The 23600-nt window shown below is 51.0% G+C and overlaps 1 protein-coding gene across 2 annotated transcripts in view; it reads right to left on the reverse strand.

Moving 5' to 3' along the window:
• OPHN1 (oligophrenin 1) overlaps positions 1–23600 on the reverse strand; it is a 47789-nt gene that overhangs the window by 12365 nt on the left and 11824 nt on the right. For both annotated transcript variants that reach the window (XM_048959165.1, XM_048959164.1), the window contains exons 2-16: positions 20750–20845; positions 17637–17698; positions 16043–16114; positions 10617–10718; positions 9802–9912; positions 9072–9176; positions 7974–8103; positions 6889–6989; positions 5623–5714; positions 5422–5500; positions 4164–4197; positions 2972–3034; positions 2747–2821; positions 953–1037; positions 589–647 (exon numbers count right to left, since the gene is read on the reverse strand). In XM_048959165.1, coding sequence (XP_048815122.1) covers positions 589–647; positions 953–1037; positions 2747–2821; positions 2972–3034; positions 4164–4197; positions 5422–5500; positions 5623–5714; positions 6889–6989; positions 7974–8103; positions 9072–9176; positions 9802–9912; positions 10617–10718; positions 16043–16114; positions 17637–17698; positions 20750–20845 — 1266 coding nt within the window. The remainder of the gene's footprint in view (positions 1–588; positions 648–952; positions 1038–2746; positions 2822–2971; positions 3035–4163; positions 4198–5421; positions 5501–5622; positions 5715–6888; positions 6990–7973; positions 8104–9071; positions 9177–9801; positions 9913–10616; positions 10719–16042; positions 16115–17636; positions 17699–20749; positions 20846–23600) is intronic.

Raw genomic sequence — 23600 nt, forward strand, 5'->3', positions numbered from 1 at the left:
ATGAACTAAAAGGATGACCTAACTCTGCTTGGCAACATCACATCGCATTCCCTCACTGCTTTTAAAATAAACATCTTGATTCTTTTGAGAAACAACTCTAGAGCACTTGTGATCATCTGCTTTCAGGTTAGTTGGCACGTCCTGGCCCTCCAGACCCTCTGGAAGGATGAAGCCCTGTCACAGAGAAATGTACTGCAATAGCATGGAAAAGAAGGGAAGAAATACTTCCATCATCTTCCTCTCAAAATTAAGGACCCAGAAGAGAGGGCTGGTGGCAAGAGGCAGATCCCCAGGTGCAGCCTGGCAGAGCTCTCTCAAGCCATTTGAAATGCACACTGGCTCTGAGCACGGTCACACCAGGCAGGCACGCTGCAGCGCTCTGACCCCACGAAATCGATGTCACGGTGTGTTTGCCTCGGGCCCCTCTGCAGACACTCGTGTGGCTCCTCCTGGGAGCAGCTGGAGCCCCAGTGCCCACCCAGCGGTGCTGGAGCCATGGATGCCTCCAGAGCCCTCTGTGCCCTGCAGGGATCAGCACAGGGAGCTGCCTCTGCTGCTGTGAGGCATCAGGCTGGGGGCTGTACTTACTGGCAGCCAGAACCAACTCCTTGTGCAGCTTGTACGTCATGACGGGCTCCGACAGGTTCCTGCAACAACCAGACAGAAAACTGAGCTCTGGGAGGACAGTGTGGCCTCATGACTGATCTCCAAGGTCGGGAGCAAATCTGCTCACCCACCAGCCTGCTGGTTCCCGGTGGCACCTCCCCAGACGCGCTGCAGGATGTGGCATTGCCACAGCAGGCATATTTCTCATAAAGAGAAAAGGAAAAAGGATGCATTCCCTTTTCCAACGCCTCTGCTGCTTCTTTCCCCTTTCCTTTGGCCAGATGCTCACACCTGGCAGTTCTCTTTGCACTCAGACTGCCCAGAGCAGTGGGATCTGCAGCATTACCTGAGGTAAAACTTTAGTGAGCTGGTAATGGTCTTAATGTCCCAGTCACTGCTTTGGAGGTCCACATCCCCTGGGCATTTTGGATCTGGAGGAAGAACAAAATGGCTATAAAATAAGATCCACTTTGAGGCTGTTATAAAAAACAAATTCAGGGAGGGCACCACTCGAGATGAACTAAGCTAGAGCAGCAGGTGGCCATTCCCAAAGGTGGAAAAGGAGAACAACAGTGCTAGTGGCAGAGAGGCTGTTACTCTGGATGAAAACATCAGTGCTGACCAGGGGCAAAGGAAGAAGCAGCAGGTAATATTTGGTGGAGAACAGTTAGCAAGGACACATTCCCTGCAGTTTGTTTTCTTCTAGTCAAGGCTGGCAGAAACAGTGCATTCCCACAGACCCAAGATCAGTCTTTGTGTACCCAAATAACCCAACTGTCTGCTCCAGTCCCTCACCCCAAGGACTCCCCAGCAACTGCTCTGGGAGCATTTCGCCTCACTGCATGGGGAGGAGGGGGCAGGAGGAGAAGGCAAAGCCGAGCACACACCCCTCATGTTCCATCCAGCTGCATGACCAACCCATTGCTTTGTGGTAGGGCAAGCTGAAGGGCATGGGTGGAGGGGGCAGCTGGCCTAAGGAAACAGACTGCATGACTTAAATAAAAAGAAATAGGACTAGAGACAGAAAATCTACCTCCTCACTCAAATTCAGGAAGAAGTTGCTCTGCAGCAGCTATTTCTGCTCAGTGTTGTTGGGTTTTGGATGGTGAGTTTGAACACAGCAGGGTGGCAAGTGGTCAACCCGAGTGGTGAATATTAAACAAAATGAAAAGCCACACACAGCTGGGGGTCAGAAGGGAAAAACACAGCGCTGCTTGCAGGGAGGGTGAGAATCCAGGAGCAATAAAACCTGAGGCTAAGTAATTAGTCATCGGGCAAGTGTAACTGAATAGCTGGCTCCATGGGAACTAAGAACAGCTTCGTGTCAGCACAAAGAAGTTTTAATAAACAACAACAATAGTAAATGCAAAAACAGCCTTTGAATGCTACATTAATATCACATGTCCGCACACGGAGCTGACAGAGGCTGGCATGTGCCCGAGGCACACAGATAGAACACAAACACACTTCCTGCTCTGTGCTGCAGCCCTGCCAGCAGTGGTGCACGGGGCACAGGGAGGACAGCAGCCACAGCTCCAGGCAGACCCCAGGAGTGCCCAGCTTGGAGAAGTGCTGCTGAGCCTCAGGCACCACTGATCCCAGGTGTGACAACCACCCAGCAATTAATGTGCCTGTATGAAACGCAAGATTTAGGGTGCAGAAAGTTTGCTACAGAAGTACGTATGCTGACTGGTCCGTGAAAATAACCACCTCCCTGCAGCCCCTCGGGGGCATGGCAGGTCCCTGCACTGCCCAGGCAGTGCATCCCAGCAGCAGTGGTGAGGTGGGTGGGCACCCAGCGCAGCAGCACCAGGGCTGTCCCTGCCAACCGGGGGGCAGTGACTTGGAGAAGAGCCTTCACACTGCCCATCTGCTGGGGCTTCTGCAAGAGGAAGGGGGGAAGGCACACCCCCACTGCTGCCATCACCTCCTGCTGCTTCCAGCACCCACAGTCAATGCAGTGTGAAGGGAGAGAGTGGGAGTGGGCTGCAGAGATTGCTCTGAAAAGCAGGAGAGGTGCTGGAGGAGCCAGTAAGCTGCTTTCCATTGACTCATCTCGTTGTAAAAGCCCATTCTCCTTGGCCTGACCAAACAATACCAAAACACGACAATCTAACCACATGGAATAATCAATTCTTACCAAAAAAGGCATTCAGCAATTTCTGCACCTGAATATTGCTGCCAACAGTTCGGTAGACGCCCTCTGTAGAAATTCCTGAGAACAACAAGAGCAGGGTTAGCCACAACCTGTCTAAAAGCACCATCTGCTGGAGCCTGCACCCAGATACCCAGCTGTGTGCTGCATGGACAGCCTGCACCCAACCTGCACCCAATCTGCACTCAGATGCCACCATGGGCTCCTTACCTTTTGTCTCCACAGCATTGATGCACTTCCGCACAAACTTGAAGCCAACCTCATTCAGCTCCACTGTTAAAACAAAGGAAGAGGTCTCAGCTGCCAGAACCTCACGTGTGGTCCCTACAGAAGCCCTGTGCACCCCACAGCCCCAGCACACAGCTGGCTGTGCTTCTATGGAACAAATTTTGCTGAGGAATCATTCAGTGCTTGTTGGATTTCTTTTGAGCTCCAGCACCCCCCTGCCCCTCCCTGCCTCTGGGAAGCCTGGTTCAGAGTTCTGCCATGTGTGGATCTGTGGCTTGGAATGAGTTGAGTAATCATTTTACAAATATCTGCCATTACAACTCTTGTACGTGATAAGATCATGCCAATTCCACTTCTCTACATGATTAGATCAAAAAGCCAAAAGTGAAAACTACAAAAAGCAGCTTCATGTGCTGCCTGAGTAAAGCAGAACACAGGTTTGGCTCCAGCTGATCAGTGCCTGTCTTAAGGCACTGTGAAAGAGGCAGTTATCAATTATAGATGCCCTGTAACTTCTTACTCGTATGATTCAGCTGACTGGGAAGACAGCTTTCCAGAGTACGAAATTCTAGCTGAAAAATCTGCATTCAAACTTCCACGGTTCAAAATCAGTCCCACTTTACCTGGGTTTCAAACTAAATTTTGGCTGAAAATGTTGACTTTGAGGTAAAGTTTGGTTTAGGGCTTATGCCTCTGATAACACTAACTCTAAGATCATTGAAGTAAGCAAATCAAGTGCTGATAACAGCAGGCCCTAAGCCCCAAGAGCCCGCCTGCACTCAGCCCATGAAGCACCGTGCACCAATGGGGGACACTGTGGTGACAGCAGCACGGGCAGCCAAGGAGCTGCATCCCACGCTGGGTCCTGCCACAGCCTCCCTCATGGAAGTGTCCTCAGTGCCCTCACCAATCTCTCCTGCTGCTGCTCTGGGGCCTGTAGGTACACATGGAGCTCTGCACCCCTCTGCACGCTGCTGTCAGTACCTTTACTGAGGAAGCTCACCATTACCTGCCCGTGGTACCAGGCACCATCAGGAAAAGAAAGAAATGACACATTCTGGGAATTACACTGCCCACTGCAGAAACCAAAGGTGAGCATGCATGCAGGGAAAGGCACTGCCTGGCCTCAGGACAGATTCAATATATCAGAGGAATAGAAATGGAAATAACTCACTCTCTTCCTGCTTCGTGATGGGACTGTGATAGATCTGAAAAAGGGAATGGGGTGGAGAAAGAAACAAACATAATGCAACACCATTTGGTGCATCATTTCAAAAGAAAATGCAGCCCCCCCCAATTCATCGCCAAGAGCAAGACTGTGTCCCAAGGGAAGTCAGCTCACAATTAAGTGAGATGCCATTGCCTATGGAATAAATGAGCTTGCTGACTTCCTACAGTTCACCGGAGCACCTCTTTCAATTTCAAATCTTCCAAACACGGAACGAGAACTCCCACTTGTCCTGCAGGTGTCCTGTGAATGTGCGGATGGACAGTCTGGCACACAGAGGTCTTCTGCTTGTTTGTGCTTTATAAGAAGATTACCTCAGATGTCAAGACATTCCTTCTTCACCACGTACAAAAACACCTTTTGTACTTATTTTAGGAAGAACATTAATTATGTTCTTGATAGAAAATAAAAACTCCTTTGTACACAAGTGAGTGCATAAAACGAGTGAGCATCCAACACCTGCTCAGCGAGTGGCTGCCCTCTGAGCACACCCACCCTCCCTCTCATTCCAGGCTGCTTTCTGCCCAAAGCATCAGGCACACAGCAATGCTGGGGGTGCCCACACCCCACCTCCTGCTCCCACGTCCCACAGCCCCAGCAGCCAGCACTCAGCCCCAGCAGCAGGGCAGCGTGCAGCCTCTGCCAGCCTGTCCTAGGGAAAGGCTGCTCGCAAAAACCAGGGGGAAACCACAGGCAATGTGTTTCCCCACAGTGCACATCACACCACAGGAAGTTCAGTAAAATGCAGGAATTCATGCTTTGCTCACATTAAAGGAAGGAAATAACAGCAGCCAGGAATACTGCTGAACCTCTGCAGGGCGGCTGCTCCCAGCCTTTGCAAACACTGCTGAAAGCAGGCATGAATAAAAACGCTGTCATGCAGATTTGGGAGTGAGTTCAACAGAATGCTGCTTGTTTCAGACGCTGTGATGTCACAGTTTTTAGGAAGTCTGACAATTGCAGTTAAATAGAAAACGTACCAAAGCTTAAAAGGGGGGAAGCCAGCATTCCCTCTGTAAGCTGTGCTGAGATCAGACAGCGCAAAATCCAATTCCAAGTGTGTAGTTACGGAACTGATGGCTTGAGTTACAGGTGAGCAACTGAAGAGAGATCTGTGAAACTGAGCCTGCCAATTTTTACTGATCTTCCTCCCACCAGCAGAGGACGCTGCACGACAGCACATCCATGAACTTGGAACACTCACCGGCTCCTTTCCATCCATGGCTTCCATCCACAGCCTTCGGTTAGCTTCAGAGAGTGCCTGCAGAGTGATGGTCCCAGACCTGCGCAGTTACCCAGGGGCAGAAGGAAAACATGGAGCAAAGGTCAGTTTTTAACCAACAGCATTTCTCCAATATTATAGGGCTGATCTTCCTGGAGACCACTTAAATACGAAGCATCTCACCTTTCATTAGTTTCAATGTCAAAACAAAACCTTTTGTCTATCGAGTCAGTCTTTCTCCTTACACAGGATTTCAGTGTCAGGTCCAAGGTACCCTGGAAAAGAAAGTTGAAGCCAAACTCAGGAAAGAGAACCATTGGAGAGGATGGAAGGTTCCTCAGCACCCTCAGTCCTCAGCCCAGCCAATGCTGCACAGTGAGGCCCTGGGCACAGCCATGTGCTGGCAGCACTTTGTGGTGGATGTGAACCTCAAAATGAAGGAAGCACTGCCACCCCCATCAGTGCCAGTGCCCACAGCCTCTGACCCACATGGATGAGCAGAGTCAGGAGAGCCCCACAGAATGGGCAGCCGGCTCCAGACTGTGACTGCTCTGTGCACGGCCACGTCCATCTGGTGGCTGTGCTGAGTGCGGCCCCTCACTTGGTTTTGTTTGGTTTTAAAGAGCACTCTTTGTTGGTGGGGCACTTGAAGATGCAGTCAGCTGTGACCTGGAGGTGCAAACTGCCAGACTGCAAGAAGCTGGAAGGGAGGAAACCAAGTTAAACCCCGACCTGCAGCAAGAGGCCTCAGCAAACATGCTTACAGCACACATGACAATAGATGCCTCCAGTGCGTAGTTTGGACTTTCCTTTGCCCTCTGCCAAGGGCTTCCAAAACCCACAATTTCACTTGATTGCTGCACTGCACTGAAGGCTGCCAAAGAACACAGCCCATGAGCTCGCACTCTGCAGAGAGCACACATGACTCGGGGCTCCCAGGGGATGCTGCTCCATGGCAGAGGCAGTGCTCAGAGCCACGGCCCCATCCAAGCGCCCTGCCCCTTCCCTTGCACTGCAGGAGCTGTGGGGAACTCCCAGACACATCCCTTGCTGGTGAAAAATGAAGTACGGCGTGAAAGAATTGGGTTCTTCAGCTGCTGCTGTACTCTACTGCTCAGAGCAGCAGCTTCGGCCCTCTCCTCCTCTCCTAACCGTATCCTTACAAATAAATAGAAATCAAAATTGCAAATCAGTGACAGTGCAAATATGCAAAGGGAAAGAAAGAGTGCTTTTAGAAGCGCTCAGCTAGCGACTGCAGGCAGCTGTGTGCACGCCAGGCTGCAGGCTCACAGCCCGTCTGCACGGGACACACAGAAGTCGTACAGACACACACAGCTTCCAGCCCCGTCTGGAGGGCTCTGCTCTAGCTGTGCTATCTCTGCTTACAGAAGGAGATGGAACAGGCTGACTGAAGGTAAAAGCTAGGCACTGGGCCATGAAAGCACTCACCTGCTTAGCACCAGGCTTCTGGTCCATGGGGGTCATTCTTAAGGTTTTCGCCTCTTTTTCGTACTGGCAATAATACTTCACCCAGGAGATGCCCAGTGCCCCTGTGGGAACACAGGGAAGCAGCAGTCCTTCAATACAGGTTAAGGACAGAAATATCTATATATAAGTATGTCTGTATATATAATGAAAAAGTTAACTGCTCACAGAATAAGTTATCTGTTGACTCAAGAGGCCATGCAGGCTTCTGTCCCTTGAGTGTTCATGCTTGCACAACCAATGAGTATTGGTAAGAGATGAATTTGGTTGAATTCAGTACAGAATCACAACTCTTGCTGCCAGCAGCTAACCTTCATCACCGCACAGCACTTCAGCTCTGCTCACGTGCACTCAGAGCCCTGTCTGAGCCACTACATATATATGCAGTGCAGAAGGTGGCACCTTTCTGATGCCCACAGTGACTTATGAGGACAACCAGGGTCAGTCTCCCAGTGCCTCTTTGATGCCTGGACCAGGAATAGAAAACGGCTGCAGAAAATGTGGGGACCAAAGGCCCGTGGCTCTGTGAAACCTGCACCAGCAGAGCTGACTGTCTGCAAGGGCATGCACTTCACCTGAGCTGAGCTACACAGGACAGTAAACAGCAACAATTCAGCATCCAGCATGTCACGCTGAAGGGACCTGCACAGAAGCAAGCAGTGCAGTACAAAAAGCTACAGCAGCAGCCCTGCAATCAGCCCAGAGCTGCACACTGAGGTGGGCTATAAATGAAATCCTTATCAGAGAGGGGAAGCTGCACAGGACAGCATGTTCATTCTGATGAACTGCAGACAAGGAGCAATCTGCCAGAGCTCCGGCTCTCTGGCTACAATGGAATCAAGGACATCATTTTTTCCCAACGTGGGCAATCAGCTCCTCGTTTACGTGGCTGGCACAGCCTGTGCCACCAGCAGGAAAGCTGTCAGCTGCAACTCCTCAGCCAGCATGGGGCACAGCCCACGGACTCCCCATGGGCTGGGAGCTGAGCACAGCCCTGGCAGCAGGGCTCGGTGCCCCTGCAACATGCTTAGTGCAGATGAAACCATTACATTTCTCCTGAGTGTACAGATAGCCCTCGATGGTTGGCTGCCCAGGGAGCTTGCACGTCAGGGGGGCTTCCTTCATCCTTTTCTTCAGGTCTTCCAGCTCCTCCCGCGTGCTGGAAAAGTGGTTCCTTGTCTGGCAGGGGAACACACAAAGAGGTATGTCCGAACAAGAAAAAAGTCATGTATTTCTGATTAAAACTTCAGCCTCAAACTTTAGGTACTCTGGCAGAAAGAATCTGTCCCCAGCTCCACAAATTCACATGAAAGCTGAAGCTGTAAGAACAGGGGACTTCCAAAGATGGTTGAAGGGACAAGGTTTGACATATCGTACATTGAAACAGCAGCGAAGAGTCATCACTGGGAAGACACTTTTCTTTCAGTGCAAGAATCTCAGCACTTCTTAAGGCTGGGTGGAGGAGGAGGAAGCACCAGAACGCTCTGCACTGCCCCTTGGGTAATGGGTGCATTCTCCTACAAACTTAGGGTGCTGATTCCTCAAAAGATCACCCTGCACTGCTTGGCATGAATTCTAAGGAGTTGTGTCAGTGCAGGGTACAAACTGAAGGCATCTTTACAGAACAACACTCAGACCAATTAATAAGCCAGCAGCAAAGTTGGCCTTATGGCTGCTGCTCCATGGAAATGAGGGCAAGCCATAAGAGTGTGAGGATAAAGGGCTGTGACAAAGATCCTTCACCTCATGACTATACTTGGTCAGCAGAGGAGGTTACCAAAGCACTCAGTAAGCTGGTATCATTAACATGAAAATCTAAGGCCTTTTTAGAATATACAACTTAAATCTAATGAAATTGGAAGGAATTCTTAGGCTAGTTTATGCACAAGGTTAAACGATGCGATGCTGACAGCCTCCTCTGGACAGAACCTGGGGTTTCTGAAAAGCACTGTCACAGCACTTGCAGACTCTCCTGTGCAGGAGAGCAGAAGATATACATGAACTAAGGAGGAAATAACTGTCTCTGCATTTCCCACAGTGCAACCATAGAGTGTATTTTGCATGGCAAATAGTTTCAAAAAGTTATAAACCCAAATGAGAATAGAAGTCACATGAAAAAAAACACATTCCAGCTGGGCAGGACGTACATTCTGCAGGCTGAGCTGGAGCTGCTGCTTGTAAGGGAGGAAATCCTGCGTGAGCTCAACCGTCAGGTTGTTGTATGTAAAGAGGCTGTGGAGAAAAGCCAGCACCTGCAAAGGAGGGAAAGGACACAGACTAAACTTATCTTCTGAAGTTTCTAATCAGAGGAAAGTTCGGCAGGATGCAGGCTTTGAGAAATTATATACACAAATACATTTCTTGCAGTTTTGGAGGGATGTGAATTGACTTACTGACCACAGCATCTCTAATACCTAGCTCTGTCTCCCACAAATATACTGCCTTGGTAAAACACAACCCAAATGAAAGGCGCTGTTTGGGAAGCAGAAGCTGACCCTCAGAGAGAGCTTGTCTGCGAGAGCAGCACCAGGGCAGGGCCCTGCACACAGCCTGGGCCGACAGAGGAGCAGACCTCAGAAGGCTGCTGCTGCTTACCAAACACAAGGCGCCCAAGACAATTAATAACAAGTCCCACCTGCAGCGTGCTATTGGCCTGCCCTCAGGATGGACAGACAGACCTGAGAAACAAGTCTGTGGCTTCACAGTCATCCATCAAACACCACCGGAGCAGCAGCAGCCCCAGCGTCCAACTCCTGTTCCACCATGAGAATCCCCAGGCCTGAATTCAGTCTGGTAGCTCACTGCTTTCTGTGACTGTCACTACGTCAGCACACCTGAGCATCCAACAACAGCTGCTGAAGTGAAGGGAGCTCCTACCGGTTCGACAATACTGAATTTCTTGCTCTCTTGTACTTCCTGGATCTGGTACACATACTCAAGGGAGGACTCAAAGAAATTGTGCCTCTCTTTGTCAACCTGAAGGTCAGCCTGAAAGAAAAAGGGTAAGTAGGTAGAAAAAAATAAATCACATCCATCCAATATTTGACTAGCATCTGTCTCTCAGCCCAGAAGTAGTTGTGCCCTCACTTCAGGCAATGCCTGCCCTGTGTGTTTGGCTCCAGTTTTGAACGCTGGCACAGAATCACAAGACTCGAACACTTGTTGTTCTCAGATCTGCCCTTCTCATTAACAGATCAGAACTTCACACCACGCAGTAAGGACTGTGCTTTCCCTAAGCACGTTTGTTATTCTAACACAAGCTCCTTCTCCACCCACAGCCCTGCTGGTGAGGACAGCAGTGTCCTGAGCCCTCCTGAATTCTGCCAGGACCTGAAACCAGCAATTCCAGAGCTGCAGCACAAGGGAGGACACTGGCACGCTGTGTTACCACACCTTATACAAACTCTGCTTTGCAGAGGTGTTTGTAACTTGATCAGACACATCTGATTTTATCCAACCACCCTGACATGGGCTGGGACTTTCCCTTCCAGCTGCAGAACATTTGGCAGAAGCAGCTCGAAGCTTCTGCCACTGCCCTGCTGCCTGTGACAGCAGCGCACGAAGCCACAACTGCTGCCCAGCACTCCAATGCGAACTGCCACGTCCATATCCCTGCCCTCACCCATGTGAATGGGCTTTAGGTATATTCTGGAGAGACTTCTAGACTTGACTGAAGAAAACTCCACACACACCTCCTGTAACTGAGACTCCTTCTTTTTAGAGGAAAGGTGCAAATGGCGATCCAGCATGGAATAAAACTTCTCACCATCCTTCTCAAACTTCTTCTTTCTTTCCTGTAGATGGAAGAGTTGAAGCAGGACCAGTTATTGTATCTTTCACATAAGAACGTGCTACAGTAACAAGATCTTCAGTGCCATTCAATGTTCACACGGAAAAATTCCGGTGGAATCAGAACAGAAGGTCGCTTTTCATCCAGCTGCTTTCCCCAGGTATTTGCTTACATTGGATTCAGTTATACTTTGTGACCAAGCTCTGGCAAGATCTTATGGCACAGATACTCAAAATATTTTCTCATGTCAACACTGTGGCGAAAGCTCCATAGAAGAGTTACTGTTCCCCTCCTCAATCACTGCAGTGTCAAGTAAACTTGAGATGCCCTAACCATCAAAAACATGCTCACAATCTGCTCTTGTGCTGCTCACTTAATTCAGAAACAACTGGGTAAGCACTTTCATCCCAAAGACATGCCCAGGAAAGAAAAGATTTATGAGGAGCCTGGCAATTTTCCATTCTGAAGCTTTTATCATGTGTTTCTGAACTGTATGAGAACGAAAGCAGAAGACGAGATGGGTGACACGTGGGGGTGAAGTCATCGTCTCTTCATTAGCAGTGCTGGAAACACAGATCACAAACCACAGGGTCAAAACTCACAGAAATTTCAGTGTGTATTCAGCCTGAATACAGCCCAAATGCTGCACCCAACATTACAACCAACAGTGATCAGACTCCACTTCTGCTGCAGTCTGCTGCTGATGGTCTGGTTCCTACTGACCTGTTTTACATCTCAAACATGCAAAGCACAGGCATGCAAACATGAAGTGTGAACTGATTTGTTAAGGAAGACTCTATGAAGGAAGCACTACAACAAAAAGATTTGCTTGTATGGACAAATCTTAAAAGGTAAATGTCTAGAACAAGAACAGAAAGAGAAAATTGAGAATTAAGCCCCGAGGGCACCCAGGGACAAGCTGAGCTGAGGACTGTCAGCTTGCTGAAGCCTTACAGTGACTGTGAGACCACAGTGAAGAATCAATCATCAGCAGAAGCCAGGTTAAAAAATATTCACACAAGAAAGTGAAGCACCAGTGACTGCTGAGAGGCAATCATATCACTAAAATTAAGGGTGTCCAGTCACACAGCAGCCCTGGTGCCAGGCCCAAGCAGCTGAGGACTGCTGCCTGCAGGGGATGCAGAGGATGCCCAAACCCTCTGGCTAACTTCTGAAGACTCAGAAAGTGGAAAGCAGAGTAAGGACACCTCAGCCTATTGTGGAATTAATGGTATCTTCCCCCAGCTAACTCCTAAAAGCCCTGAAATGCTGTTCTCTTGCACCATTTCAGCAAACATACCAACACCACCTTGAAAGAGGCCATTAAATACTAGGCAGTTTGCTCATGAATTCAGCAGTGCTTGAGTTTGGGGATGTGCTTCTCAAATAAAGTTCTTTTTCTTCCTTTGGTTAGTTCTGCCATGAAGTTTTGCTTCCCTGTTCTGCCTGTATGGACTATTACATGAGATGTCCTTCACAGTGGGCACGTGGGGCTCCCAGCTGGTGCTGCAGCTCTGTGCAGTCAGCCCTTGCCTAACTCTCTGTTTTCTTGGCCCATTTGCTCATAGCAGCTACTGCTGTCTTCCCTCTAGAAGAAGAGCTGTTTTCTGGTGGGCACACATGAGCACACACTCGGATGTTTAGTGGAGCATATGGAGCTTTCACACGCTGGGAGGCAGCACACGGTTGCCCACCTCATCCCCTGCGGATGGCATCTGTTAGGGCCGGGCAGAGGCACTCACGGTCAGCAGCCAGGCCAGGGCTGGCATCCTCCCTGCAGCCTGGCGGGGGAGCAGCTCGGCTCCAGCACTCAGACTCGTGGCAGTGGGCACCAGCTCCTCAGAACAACCTCAGGCTAAGGTTGGACAAGCACTGCTGCTGGCTGCCTTCCTCAGGAGAGGAATTCTCACCCCAGAAGCGTCCTGCTTCTCCATTCCTTGCACACTGCTATTTGACAATTAGCAAAACGCAGCAACGCTTGCAGAGGCACCAGGCTGAGTATTCCTGAGTATTCAGCAGCTCAGAGTAGGGTGGGCTGGGACCAGCAAACCCTTTTACCTGTAATTGCACCTACTGCATGGCAGCTGCACTGAGATGATGAGACCCCTGGCCAGGATTGGGTGTATCTTCTGGTATCACCCCCTGTGCACCTAACTCTGTGTTAGCTAATGGATGCCTAAGGAGACCCAGCCATGAAACCCAGAAGAGAAGAGTCCACCAAGAGTGAAACCCAACGTGAGAAGCACTGGGCTGAGGAGCCAACACCAGCAAAGAGTCAGAAGAAAACAGCACCCCCATGGCTAATGCTGGTGATCAGCAAATCCAAAGCCAGACAGACGCAAAATCTGTCGTGAAGCAGGAAATACCACTTCTGTAAAGTCACACCTCAGAACTGTATGCCACCAGGTGCCATGTCTAACAAAGCCAGGAACATAAGATTACTTTCATTTTGGTAACAAGGAGTCACGAGCCCCATGGTGTCTTGTAGCACACGCGCTAAACCAGAGCTGCACCCCATGAGCAGCACAGCAGGCTTGCAGATGGTTGCACGGCAGGAGGATGGCAATGCCAGCAGCAGGACACAGATGCCCTGGTGATGGTGTGTTGACCCCACACTGTGATAGGAGGTGCCCATGAGGCCTGGGGGCCACGCAGGGCTTTTTCTGCAGCAGCAGCCCTGTGGGAGCAGCCATGTGTGCAGCCAGTCATCTTGCACTCTGGCTAATTAACATACAACTGAAAAGCAGGAGGATGTACTACAAATCCCTCCTGATTTCCAAGCCAAGGTTTCTAAGAGCTTGTTGGCTGCTGAACAGAGCAAGCCAAGACAAAAGGGAAAAAAAAAAAAAAAAACAAGAGCACAACAAAAGAACCAGCCAGACTGAAGCACAATCCAGAAAGATGAGCACAAATGGATTCCTCATGAATATTCAGCAAAGGGCAGCATTATCTCCCCAGTGAGACTTGCCAGGCTTGAGTCCAAGAAGCCACCCTACTTTGATGTGCTCATAGCAGAGGTGATCCCACCCAAAGGCAGCCAGCACAAAGCAGCACACCTTGGGAGCAGTGAGGGCACAGGGGGACTCACCAGGATGTCCCTTCATCGTCTGTTTGCTGTCTGTGAAGAGAGGCACAGCACAGAGCCTGCCCAGAGCCAGGCAGCATTGGTTCCCCTTTGGTGGCTCCAGGCCACAACCACTCACAGCTCCATCTCTCCATGTGCAGCAAACATCTCTCTAATGACCTCTCCTTCTCTGATAACTGAGAGCTCCACCATCCCCGCTACTAAGGCCACACATCAAAATCTTCTCATTTTCCAGCATCACTGCTTCACCCAGCACTCCTGGCACTCAAAGAGCTTCTGATGAAGAGGAGATGGCACGTGGCAGGACACAAAATCCCCTGAGCTCATAAAACAGGTGGAGCGCAGGCTCCATGAACAAGACCTGATGTGAAATGGGGACGCAGGCCGTCCCATGCTTGCCCTCCCTCACCCAAAGCCTGCACCCCTCCGATGCCAGCCGTGTCCTTCCCGTGCCGTTCTCTTTGTGCTGCTCTGTCTTGAGCAGAAGGACGTGTGAGGCCAGGGCTGGGAAATGGGTGAGCTCAGGCTGTCCTTGGCTCTTATGCACAGACACTTACCCAGCGACCCACAGCTGGAGTGACAGCCCCACAGCCTGCAGGGCTCGAGGTCCCACTGACACCCAGCGCTGCCCCAGCACTGCACATGGCGGGGGAAGCTGCTCATCCCCAGGAAAACGGGTTAACGTCGGCTCAGATGTCTCAGTCAGACCGCCTGGCTTCTCTCCAGTCACAGTCATCACAAAGACTCAATTCAAACGCTCTTCCTATCTGGCTTCAGCATCTCGCACAAAGAACAGAAAACATCTCACATAAGGCGCCTCGGCCAAAATGTGGGAAGCGAATCAGAGGGCACAGGCCATGCCCGCCACATCTGCGGTCTGCGTGGCAGCCGCCAGCCTCCTGCTGCTGGGCCCAGGAGGGCTGGGGCCACGGCATGGCAGGCGTGGGGATGGAGGGAGGGCCCTGCCTGCCCTGCCTTGAGGGGGAGCACGAGCAGCCTGAGCGCTGTGTGCCCCCTGAGACCCATGTGCCCCTGAGCCATGAACCTTGTGTGAGCCCTCCTGCGGTGGGGAGGGAGCACAGCTCTGGAGGAGAGCTCCGAGTCACAGGCAAAGTGACACTGGCATGGCAAGGGTTGGCCCAAGCAGAAGCAGCCTAAGAGCCACGTTAACACTGCCATCTTAACATCTGTAGGCTGTTGCCCTCTTGACTTAAGTGCTGCATAAACATGAAGGGAGAAAAAGCTTGACCTGTCCCCCCGAATCGTTCCCATGGCTCCATAAATACTCGCTGCTGATGCAGGCAGGGCAGTCAGAGGGAGGCTTCTCTCAGCCCCTGTGTTTGCAGTGCAGACGCACAGCCCCCAGGCCTGGAGGCGCTCTGTGAACCACCCCAATGGCCAGCGCTGCCCCACCGTGCTCCCACTGCTGTGCTTGCCCCGAGGCACGTTTTACAAACGCAGCAGTTGTATGGGGGGATTCTGAAGGGCAGGATGGTGATCGAGTACCATTTCTTAAATCCTGTATTTATACAACGTCAAAGGCTCCAGATGGGCTGGGCTGAATCCAAGCCCCAAGTGTTCTCCAAAACATCTCCATCTCTGAGCTGGTTCCGAGCCAGCTCCGTTTCAAGCTGCCTCTGGGTAACGTGGAACCTGGACTTCTTGATAGCAGACAAGGGAAAAATAATCTTTCCTACTCAACATGCGCAGTATTTGATTTTTACAGTTTGTTTCTTGTAAAGTTTCATCCATCTGAAAGACTCATTAGTAGTTTTACTTAAATATTTCATAACAAAAGTGCTCAAGTTTTGCTTGCTGGCCTCTGCTGCTCGTCCTCCCCCTCCTCACTCCAGGACACATTTATGGGGGGAAAGCATTTCATTTTCAGCATTAAATGAACAGAAGGGAGAAAAGGGAAAGAAGCAGGGAATAGTTCTTAACCCTGCTTTGAAACAAGCATTCCTCACTCAGGACAGAGACAGAGCTGGAATTATGCCAGAAGAGAACCCAAAGAATTCAGGAAAAGGTTTCGGAGCCTCTTATGACTGAAAAATCAGAGTAAAAGTCACCCCAGCATTTGAGAGCCAGCATCAGACGAGGAAGATTCTGAACGCATGCAGCCTACATGTGGTGCAACAACTGTCTGCTTTCACAAAACAGCACATAGCAGGAAGAGAAAGGAATTCAAACACAGCACTAGAAAACAAATCTCTTTGAATTCAAGAGAAATCAGTAAGTCTTACCTTGGTGAACCCTATTTGCTCCTTCCGAAAATTTTCCAAAGGTTTGATCAGCAAATCACTAGCATTCTGTACCTAACATGCAGAGAAAGGAACACTGTAATTACAGGGCACAGATTCATTTTCTCCATAACAGAGGCTGAGCAGGGCTGGAAGCCAAGAACTCCTTGATCTTTTCTAAACGAAAATCTTTTCTGGCTCCAAACTTGTGCTCTGTCCACAGGTGAAGTCTCTTAACCTCCTGTATCCGCTTGTTTCCATTTGTAATGCATGGAAAACATGAACCACAGCCCATGAAGCTTTGTGAAGCTCTGGTAATTAGCAAAAGGGTTTCTCCCCCCCTGCCATATGCACATGCACCGGCAGACAGTGAACCAGATCTCTCTCCCCCATGTTCGCTGTTATTCCCATGAAATCCCCAGGGCCAACCAGAGCTGGAGCCCTTCAGGACGTGCCTGGTGCCAGCTGCAGGCACACAGCCAAGGCAGGCTTTGCTCCTGGTGCCCCTGCAGACCCAGCACCAGAACCAGGCTGGGAGCCTCTGTTCAGACAGCACAGCTGTACTCCCTCCTGCTGGCCCAGCACGCTGCTGCACGAGCCCTGCTTCCATGACAGCACCACGACTGCTGTGTGTCAAACTGGTGAAGAAGGGAAGCCTGCCCTGGTCTCCCATGTTTTACAGAAGGGAGAGGGGAAGAGAAGGGGATGTGACACTGCACGGTGCAGCCCTTTCAGGCAGTTTAAAGCTGGTGAACATGACGAGAGTACGAAACATCCTGCGAGAACTACTATAAAGAGACTGGTCCTGCAAGTGGAAGGCAAAACCAAAATAATTGGGAAAGTCAGCTACGTTCCAAGAAAGCACCCATGACTGCTGGAACGATCCCTTCCACTCATTTACCCATGGCAGAACGAGCCATTGCCTGGGCTATAAATAATACAGAAATATCATGCTCTCCTGCAGCCTGTAACTGCTTTCCTCCCATTGCCCTCCCTGCCCATGGACACACAGCGCATTGCAGCAGTGCCCCGCTGGTGCTGCCAGGCACGAGCTCCCACTGCTGCACGAGGCAGGAGCAAACAGCGCCAAGCAGCTAATTCCTGGCATGCTGTAAAAGCTCTCCACAGAGCCCAACCTTCATGTTTTTCCTGGAATTAAGAGCGAAATGGAAAGCCAACACTAGCTCTGTGTTGAGGAGTTTCGAAGATGAAGAGGGCACATGACAGCAGGGAGCAAATCTTCCTGCAGGAGCTGTGTGCAGGGAGGGCAGCTGCACAGCAGGACAGTGCACACTGCCACTGGGGAGAATGAAGCCAGAAATGCACCCAGAGTCAGCCCGGCACTGCAGGACTGTGCAGCAGAGTGGCTGCACAGCATGCAGGAGGGGTTCGGGTGCTGGTGTGGAACTGCCCATCCCGTCCAGCACCTCTCCCTCTGCTATTCAGGACATGGGCTGCAAATACAGTGTCCTGCTGCTGTGGCTCCTGCATGACAAGAAGCTTTACACCAAGCTGCGTGCTGCAGCTGGGCCATGATTTAGCATTTACAAGATACAACCAGGCAGCAATTACCAGAAGGCTGTTAGAATCATCTTACCATCATTGATCTCTCGAGCTCTACCTCCTGGAGAAGCTCTGCGAACTCCTTGAAGGACTCAGCTGCAGGGAGAACAAAGATAAAGTCAACGTGGCAGTGCTGGACAGGCTGCTGGAAGGTGTGCAGAGCTCCTGTGCTGGGTCCATCCCTGCAGCCACGAGCAGAGCTCACCCCGCACTGCTGGACAGCCAGGAGACATGAGCACTGCACAGCTGGGAGAGCTGTGGGGCCCTTGCTGGGCCAGGACAAGATGTAAAAATACCCAAACAGCAGAGATTATGTTCAGCAACAAAAAGCACAGAGTCGTTGTGATGAGGAAGGAAGGGCAGCAGCTGTTGAAAAGGTTCGGGTACTGACAGCGCTCTGCACAGTGTTCAACAATGAAACAAAAAGAATCTTCGGCAGCAGCATTTTTCTTGGAGTCCAACTGAAACAAAATTAGTATGAGGCCTTTCCTTTAGCAAACTGAAAAAACAAGATTTGTTCAGTCTGGTGGAAAAAAAGAGAGCAGGTGGGAACAGCAGAGCGCCTTCCAGGAAAAGGGGCAATGATGGAGCGGAACATCCAGCCCTGCTCCCTGCCCCCAGAGGGCAGAGCACAGCAAGCAGCTGAGCTGGTAATGGGGCAGACTGCAGCCAGCTGTCACGGGAAACCCTTCTCACCATGCAGGCAGTAACATCACTGAAATGAGACGTGCAGAAGCCCCAGCTCTGGGCAGCCATCTACCTGTGCACAGCGTGGCGTGGTGCTGAGCCCCAGGGCTCTTCCAGCTGCAGGAGCAGATCTGGGAACTGTGTGGGAGGGACGGAGTGGGCGCAGGGCCATGCTGCTGGGAGATGCTCCCATGCACAGCCCCCAACTTCAGGAGCAGCAGCAGCACCTGCAAGCAGCACACAGCAGCGTTTTTTCTGTAATATCTACTGAAATCCCCTTGCTTGCAGTTCAGGCTCTGTATTCAGGCTCTGCACTCTTGCCAAGCAATACAAAGAATATCTGAGAACCAACCAAAAGGTGGCCCAGCAGAGAGGCTTGCAGCAGAGCTCTGGAGGGCAGCACCAAGGGCTCTCAGCATGAACAGCCATGAGGGAATGAATGAATGAACCACACACACAGTGAGGCACACACAGCAAAAGCTTGTGCCACAGATAAGGGACAGGATGCATTTTTGCCGTATCTGCAAGCTGAGGGCTCCACATCCACAGGCAAAACCTTTGGAAAAGCACCTGTCCTGCTGGAAGCTGCCGTGATGCTGCAGTGCAGTGAGCCAGCGTGAAATTGTGGAGTTAAAGGACTCAATCTGCAGCTGATGAGACAGACACAAAGCAGAGAAACCACAACCTCGTGATGCAGTCACTCAGCTGGCACCATCAACACACAGCACAGCTCTCCTGACGAGTCAGTGCTTTCTGAGTTCTGCTCCACGGTGAAGGATTGAGAGGTGCACACACACAGGCATTGGGAGCCAAGTGCAAGGAGCCTGAGCTAGCAAAGGAATTAAAACAGGGCGGAAAGGCCTCCAGCCACGGAGTTATAGGGAAAATGTCAGCGCCTAGAAGTTTTTGCTGATGTGCATTTCTTCCCCTGCAGGAACACAGGCATGCATGGCCTGGCTGCAGCCACACAGCGGCCCCCAAACAATCCCACAGTGTGAGTGCAGGCTCCCGCTGCAGTGCCAGCATTGCAGTCCCGACCCACAGCACTCAAAACCACTGCCTTGGGTGCATGGGTGTCAGCTGTGTCTGCCTACACGAAAAGAAGAAAGAGCAGCACCAGTTGTATTTGCAGATCAAACACGTTCCCTGACGGGCGATAAGAGCTCAGTCATGTTTTGCTTCGTTCCCATATCTGTGATCAGAGCAGCTCCTACGCTCACACACTGCTGTGTTCTTCAGAAGCCCGACAGCTTCTGGAGCTGCTATGGAGATGCCAACACCCTGCTCGTGTTTTGGGAACAAGAAAGACTTGCAGAGCAGCTCAGCCCTGAGCAGACACTACAGGCTTGCAGTAAGAGGAGGAACACAGTACAGACATCTTCACACCAGGTGATACGGGCCCTCTTCTCAAAAAAGCAAAACAAATATTTCCCAGCAAAAACAGAAAAGGGTTTTGCTGCTTTAAGCGTCTTACATCTCCTCTTCTCTCCGCTGCCCATACAGCTGCTTGCTTTAAACCTCTCTGCTCCCCCAGGGTTCTTTAGAATGCAACAGCTCTCCCTGCACTACCCAGATGTGTTTGGAAATGCAGCACCTCTATTTCCATTTGGTTTGGAAGCTGACTCACTTCCAGTAGGCTTCACCTAGCAACTTTCCATAAAGGGAATTAGATTTTGAAGGGCACACCACAGTCCGCTTTGAACAGCTTTAAATAACACAACCAGCAGAGCAGGCTCTGCTTCCTTCCCCTTCCTGCGCCAGCTGAGACCTGACATCAGCATGTCCCACTTGCAGCTCCCTGCAGACTGACAGAAGATGCCATTATTTCAGAAGTGCCCCACAGCCTCCATTGCAGTGGGAGATTTCATGCTGCCCCTGCGTGCCCCCTCCTGCCCCGGCCCCCCTAAAGCAATGCCACAGCTCAGCCAGCAGCAGGAGCATTCAGAAACACATTGTGCTTAAGGTGCTCCTTGCATTCCTTGGGTGCAGCTGGCATATGCTGGGCTGGCAGGGAGGAATCACTCTGGATTGCTAATCCTAAACCAGAAGGGTGGGGAGCAGACACCAACTGGGGACTATTTCCCATTCAACAACACTTCCAACAGGATGATGTTACTGGCAGTCTGCAGCACGGGGCTGCCCTGTACTTGCAAGATGCCTGCAGCAGAGCCAAACAAGAGCAGCAGCATCAGAGGACATGAAGCAAAGCACCTCATGCTCCCTCTGCACTGGAAATGTGGGTTGAGCCTCAGGACCACCAGGGGAGGGGAGTGTGTTCCCTGCAGCACACTGTGTCAGTGCTGGTTGGGCACAGTGGGACCATGGAGAGCCAGTGTGAGTGCCTGCTGGGCTGAGGAACCTGGTCCTGGCTCTGTTCAGAAACCATCAGCATAGGCAGATTCCTAAAGAAAGAGACCTTCATAGTAAGTGAAAGCTTGCATCAAAAAGAAGAAAACTCACCAATATTAATCTCGTCATCTGTTAGGGTGTCACCAATAAAATCAAACTGAAAGGACTGCAGAGTCTGGGAGAACTTCTGTACTGCCGAGGAGTAACCTGGAAAAGGGCAAAGAGATGGCTGTGTTCTTACAGTGCTCATACAGAACCCTTAGGAAATTTACTCGGAGTGGAAAAATACAACACAGAGTGATGTGGTTAAAAACAACCCAGTGTCACCATGAATTTGCTTTTGGTTGCTTTGTGTAGAGGCAGAAATAATCACGAGGACCCAAACCAAGAGCCGCCAGGGGTCAGACAGTGCAGCAGCTGCCGAGGGAGCTCCCGGCCCCAGGCAGGGACACTTCCTGAGGTGCTGCAGCTCAGCCCCAATTATTTTTGGACTTTGCAGAGACATTTCCAGCCAAAGGGATCCTTTGTGTCCTCGCATCCTGTGTGGCTGCTCCACAGCTTTCTGAGTGGCTCCTTTGTTGACACGGCTCTGATTACATTGGCAGAACCACTCCACAGGGACGGGCGGCATGAATGCAGGGCAGCCCCAGCCAGGCAGCGACCTGCGGGATGGCAGCCAGAGGGACACGGCCATGGGGATGGGGATGGCAGCCATGCATCAGTGCTGGCAGTGCGGTCTCCTTCCAACAGCAAACACCTGAGGCACAGACGGGCTGACCTCACCTTACGTACGGCCAACAGGGTGTGGACATAACGCAAAAGCAAATGAATCATTTCAGACTTTGGTTTACGGCTGTTTTCCCTAACTTTGGACTGCACAGAACCAGACCGGAACCCTCGGTGGAGGAGCACCGGAGCCAGAGCTCTGAGAAATTCAGGAAGTGACAGACGTGGAAGAGGTGAAGGAGCAGATGTCAGTGTGCAGAGAATGGCCAAAAATGACAGTTCTGCACAAACATACAAATCAGTGAGGAACTGCCCCTGCTTAAGTGCGGGCTACTATCATAGAATCACAGAATCACAGCATGGCCTGGGTTGCAAAGGACCACAATGCTCATCAGTTCCAACCCCTGCTGTGTGCAGGTCGCCAACCAGCAGCCCAGGCTGCCCAGAGCCACATACAGCCTGGCCTCGAATGCCTGCAGGGATGGGGCATCCACAGCCTCCTTGGGCAACCTGTGAACAGTGCTTCACCACCCTGTGTGAAAAACTTCCTCCTTATATCCAACCTAAACCTCTCCTGTAATATCTGCATTTATGGCCTGTAAGAGGAAGAGGACACAGACTGGAGGCACAGCACAGCCCCAAGTTGCTCACTGAGTTTGCTCAGAAGGGTCAGAACTTTGCCCTTCAATGGGCAGATTCAAGCCTGAATGTGGCCATTTAGCAACCAGCTGCTAGGAGAGCCTGAGAGCGTCAATGGGTGAACTCTGGCACAGAATGATGTCATTAATTTGGTGGAAAACCTCCGCAAATAATTCACTTTCAGTGCCCGCAGCACTCAGTGCATTCACATGCTGAGCCCAGAGGCTCCTATTCACTCCTTACTCAGGCAGAGCTTTGTTCCTCCCTGCTAACCGTTCCTCCCTGCTAACCATCCCATCCCTGCTAACCATCCCCTCGCTGGCAGCCCATGACTGCTCCAGCACCTCCCACTGCTGCCCACACCTTGTGGATCTGTCAGCCCTAACCCTGGCCCTAACCCTGGCCCTAACCCCAACCCCAGCCCTAACCTGGACTGAGGGACCCGCAGCACTTTTCCCTCTGGTGTCAGCCCAGCACTGTGCCCTGCTATCAGAATGTTCCTTGGCCAGCTGAGTTCCTTTATTCCTTTTTTATAGGAATGGGGTATGGCAAGAGCAGAGGATTTGAAAAAGCCAAATGCAATTTATTTAAAACCAGAAAAAAAGAAACCGTACAACTGATTTAAGTTACATTTTCCTTTCAAAAAGCAGTCTGGCCTGGAGTTTTACGTGCCAAGCTTCAAGCTGAAGCAAAGCCAGGTGGACTATAAACCACATCTCACGTTAGCTTAATGGCGAAAGAGGGCCAGAGCCCCTTAATGAGTCTGGCACCATTGGGTTTCATTTGACATAGGAATTTCTTCTCTTTTTGGAGGGATGCCCTCATCTCACTGCTGGCCCCAGCAGCGCCTCCTTGGTCCTCACCCCAACCACACCTCAGAGCCCACGGCTCCCAGCAGCTCCCAGCAGCATTAGTGGTTCCCAGCAGCTCCCAGCGACTGATCTCTTTCCTGCAGTACAGGAGCAAACCAGCACAATGCTTCAAGAACAACCACAGCCTTGGCACCAGCTCCTGTTCTCTTCCTTTCTTTGCAGTATAGGGGTTGCTGTACAGCACCATTTACGATCCCTAAACAGTCTTGGCTTTCCATCCCCACAGAAAACTCCTCAGCATGAATCAAGGCCAGGTTGCTGCTGTGATCCACTCAGAATCCACACGGCGAAAGCCATTGCAAGAACAAGGGTGGTGGTGGCTGTCACCACATCCCCAGGATGCACTGCCATCATAGGGAGCTGCCACCTGGGCAGGGCTCTGTGCACAAGCCTGTTTTCTGGATACAAAGGTGAGGGATGCCCAAGGAACAGCCCTTAAGGTGCCCTGGACAGAACATGAGCACAGGGGCAGGGAAGCAGGAGGTGCCCAGTGCTTGCAGATGGATTCTGCAATCACACCAGGTCTAGGGTTAGGAAGGAACTGAATCAGCTGGAGGGAGAAGCAGTGCTGTTAACGTCTGGCATGGCTCTCAGAGATCACTTAATGGAAACCAGATTCCTACAGACCAACACTACTTGTCTGTACACACGTATGGAGCCTTGGCTGAACACTGATTTCTGACAAATCCTACATATACACTATAAAGACAGCACTGGGTACTCTT

This window comes from Lagopus muta, chromosome 13 (assembly GCF_023343835.1).
Source record: "Lagopus muta isolate bLagMut1 chromosome 13, bLagMut1 primary, whole genome shotgun sequence".
Taxonomy (NCBI): Eukaryota; Metazoa; Chordata; class Aves; order Galliformes; family Phasianidae; genus Lagopus; species Lagopus muta.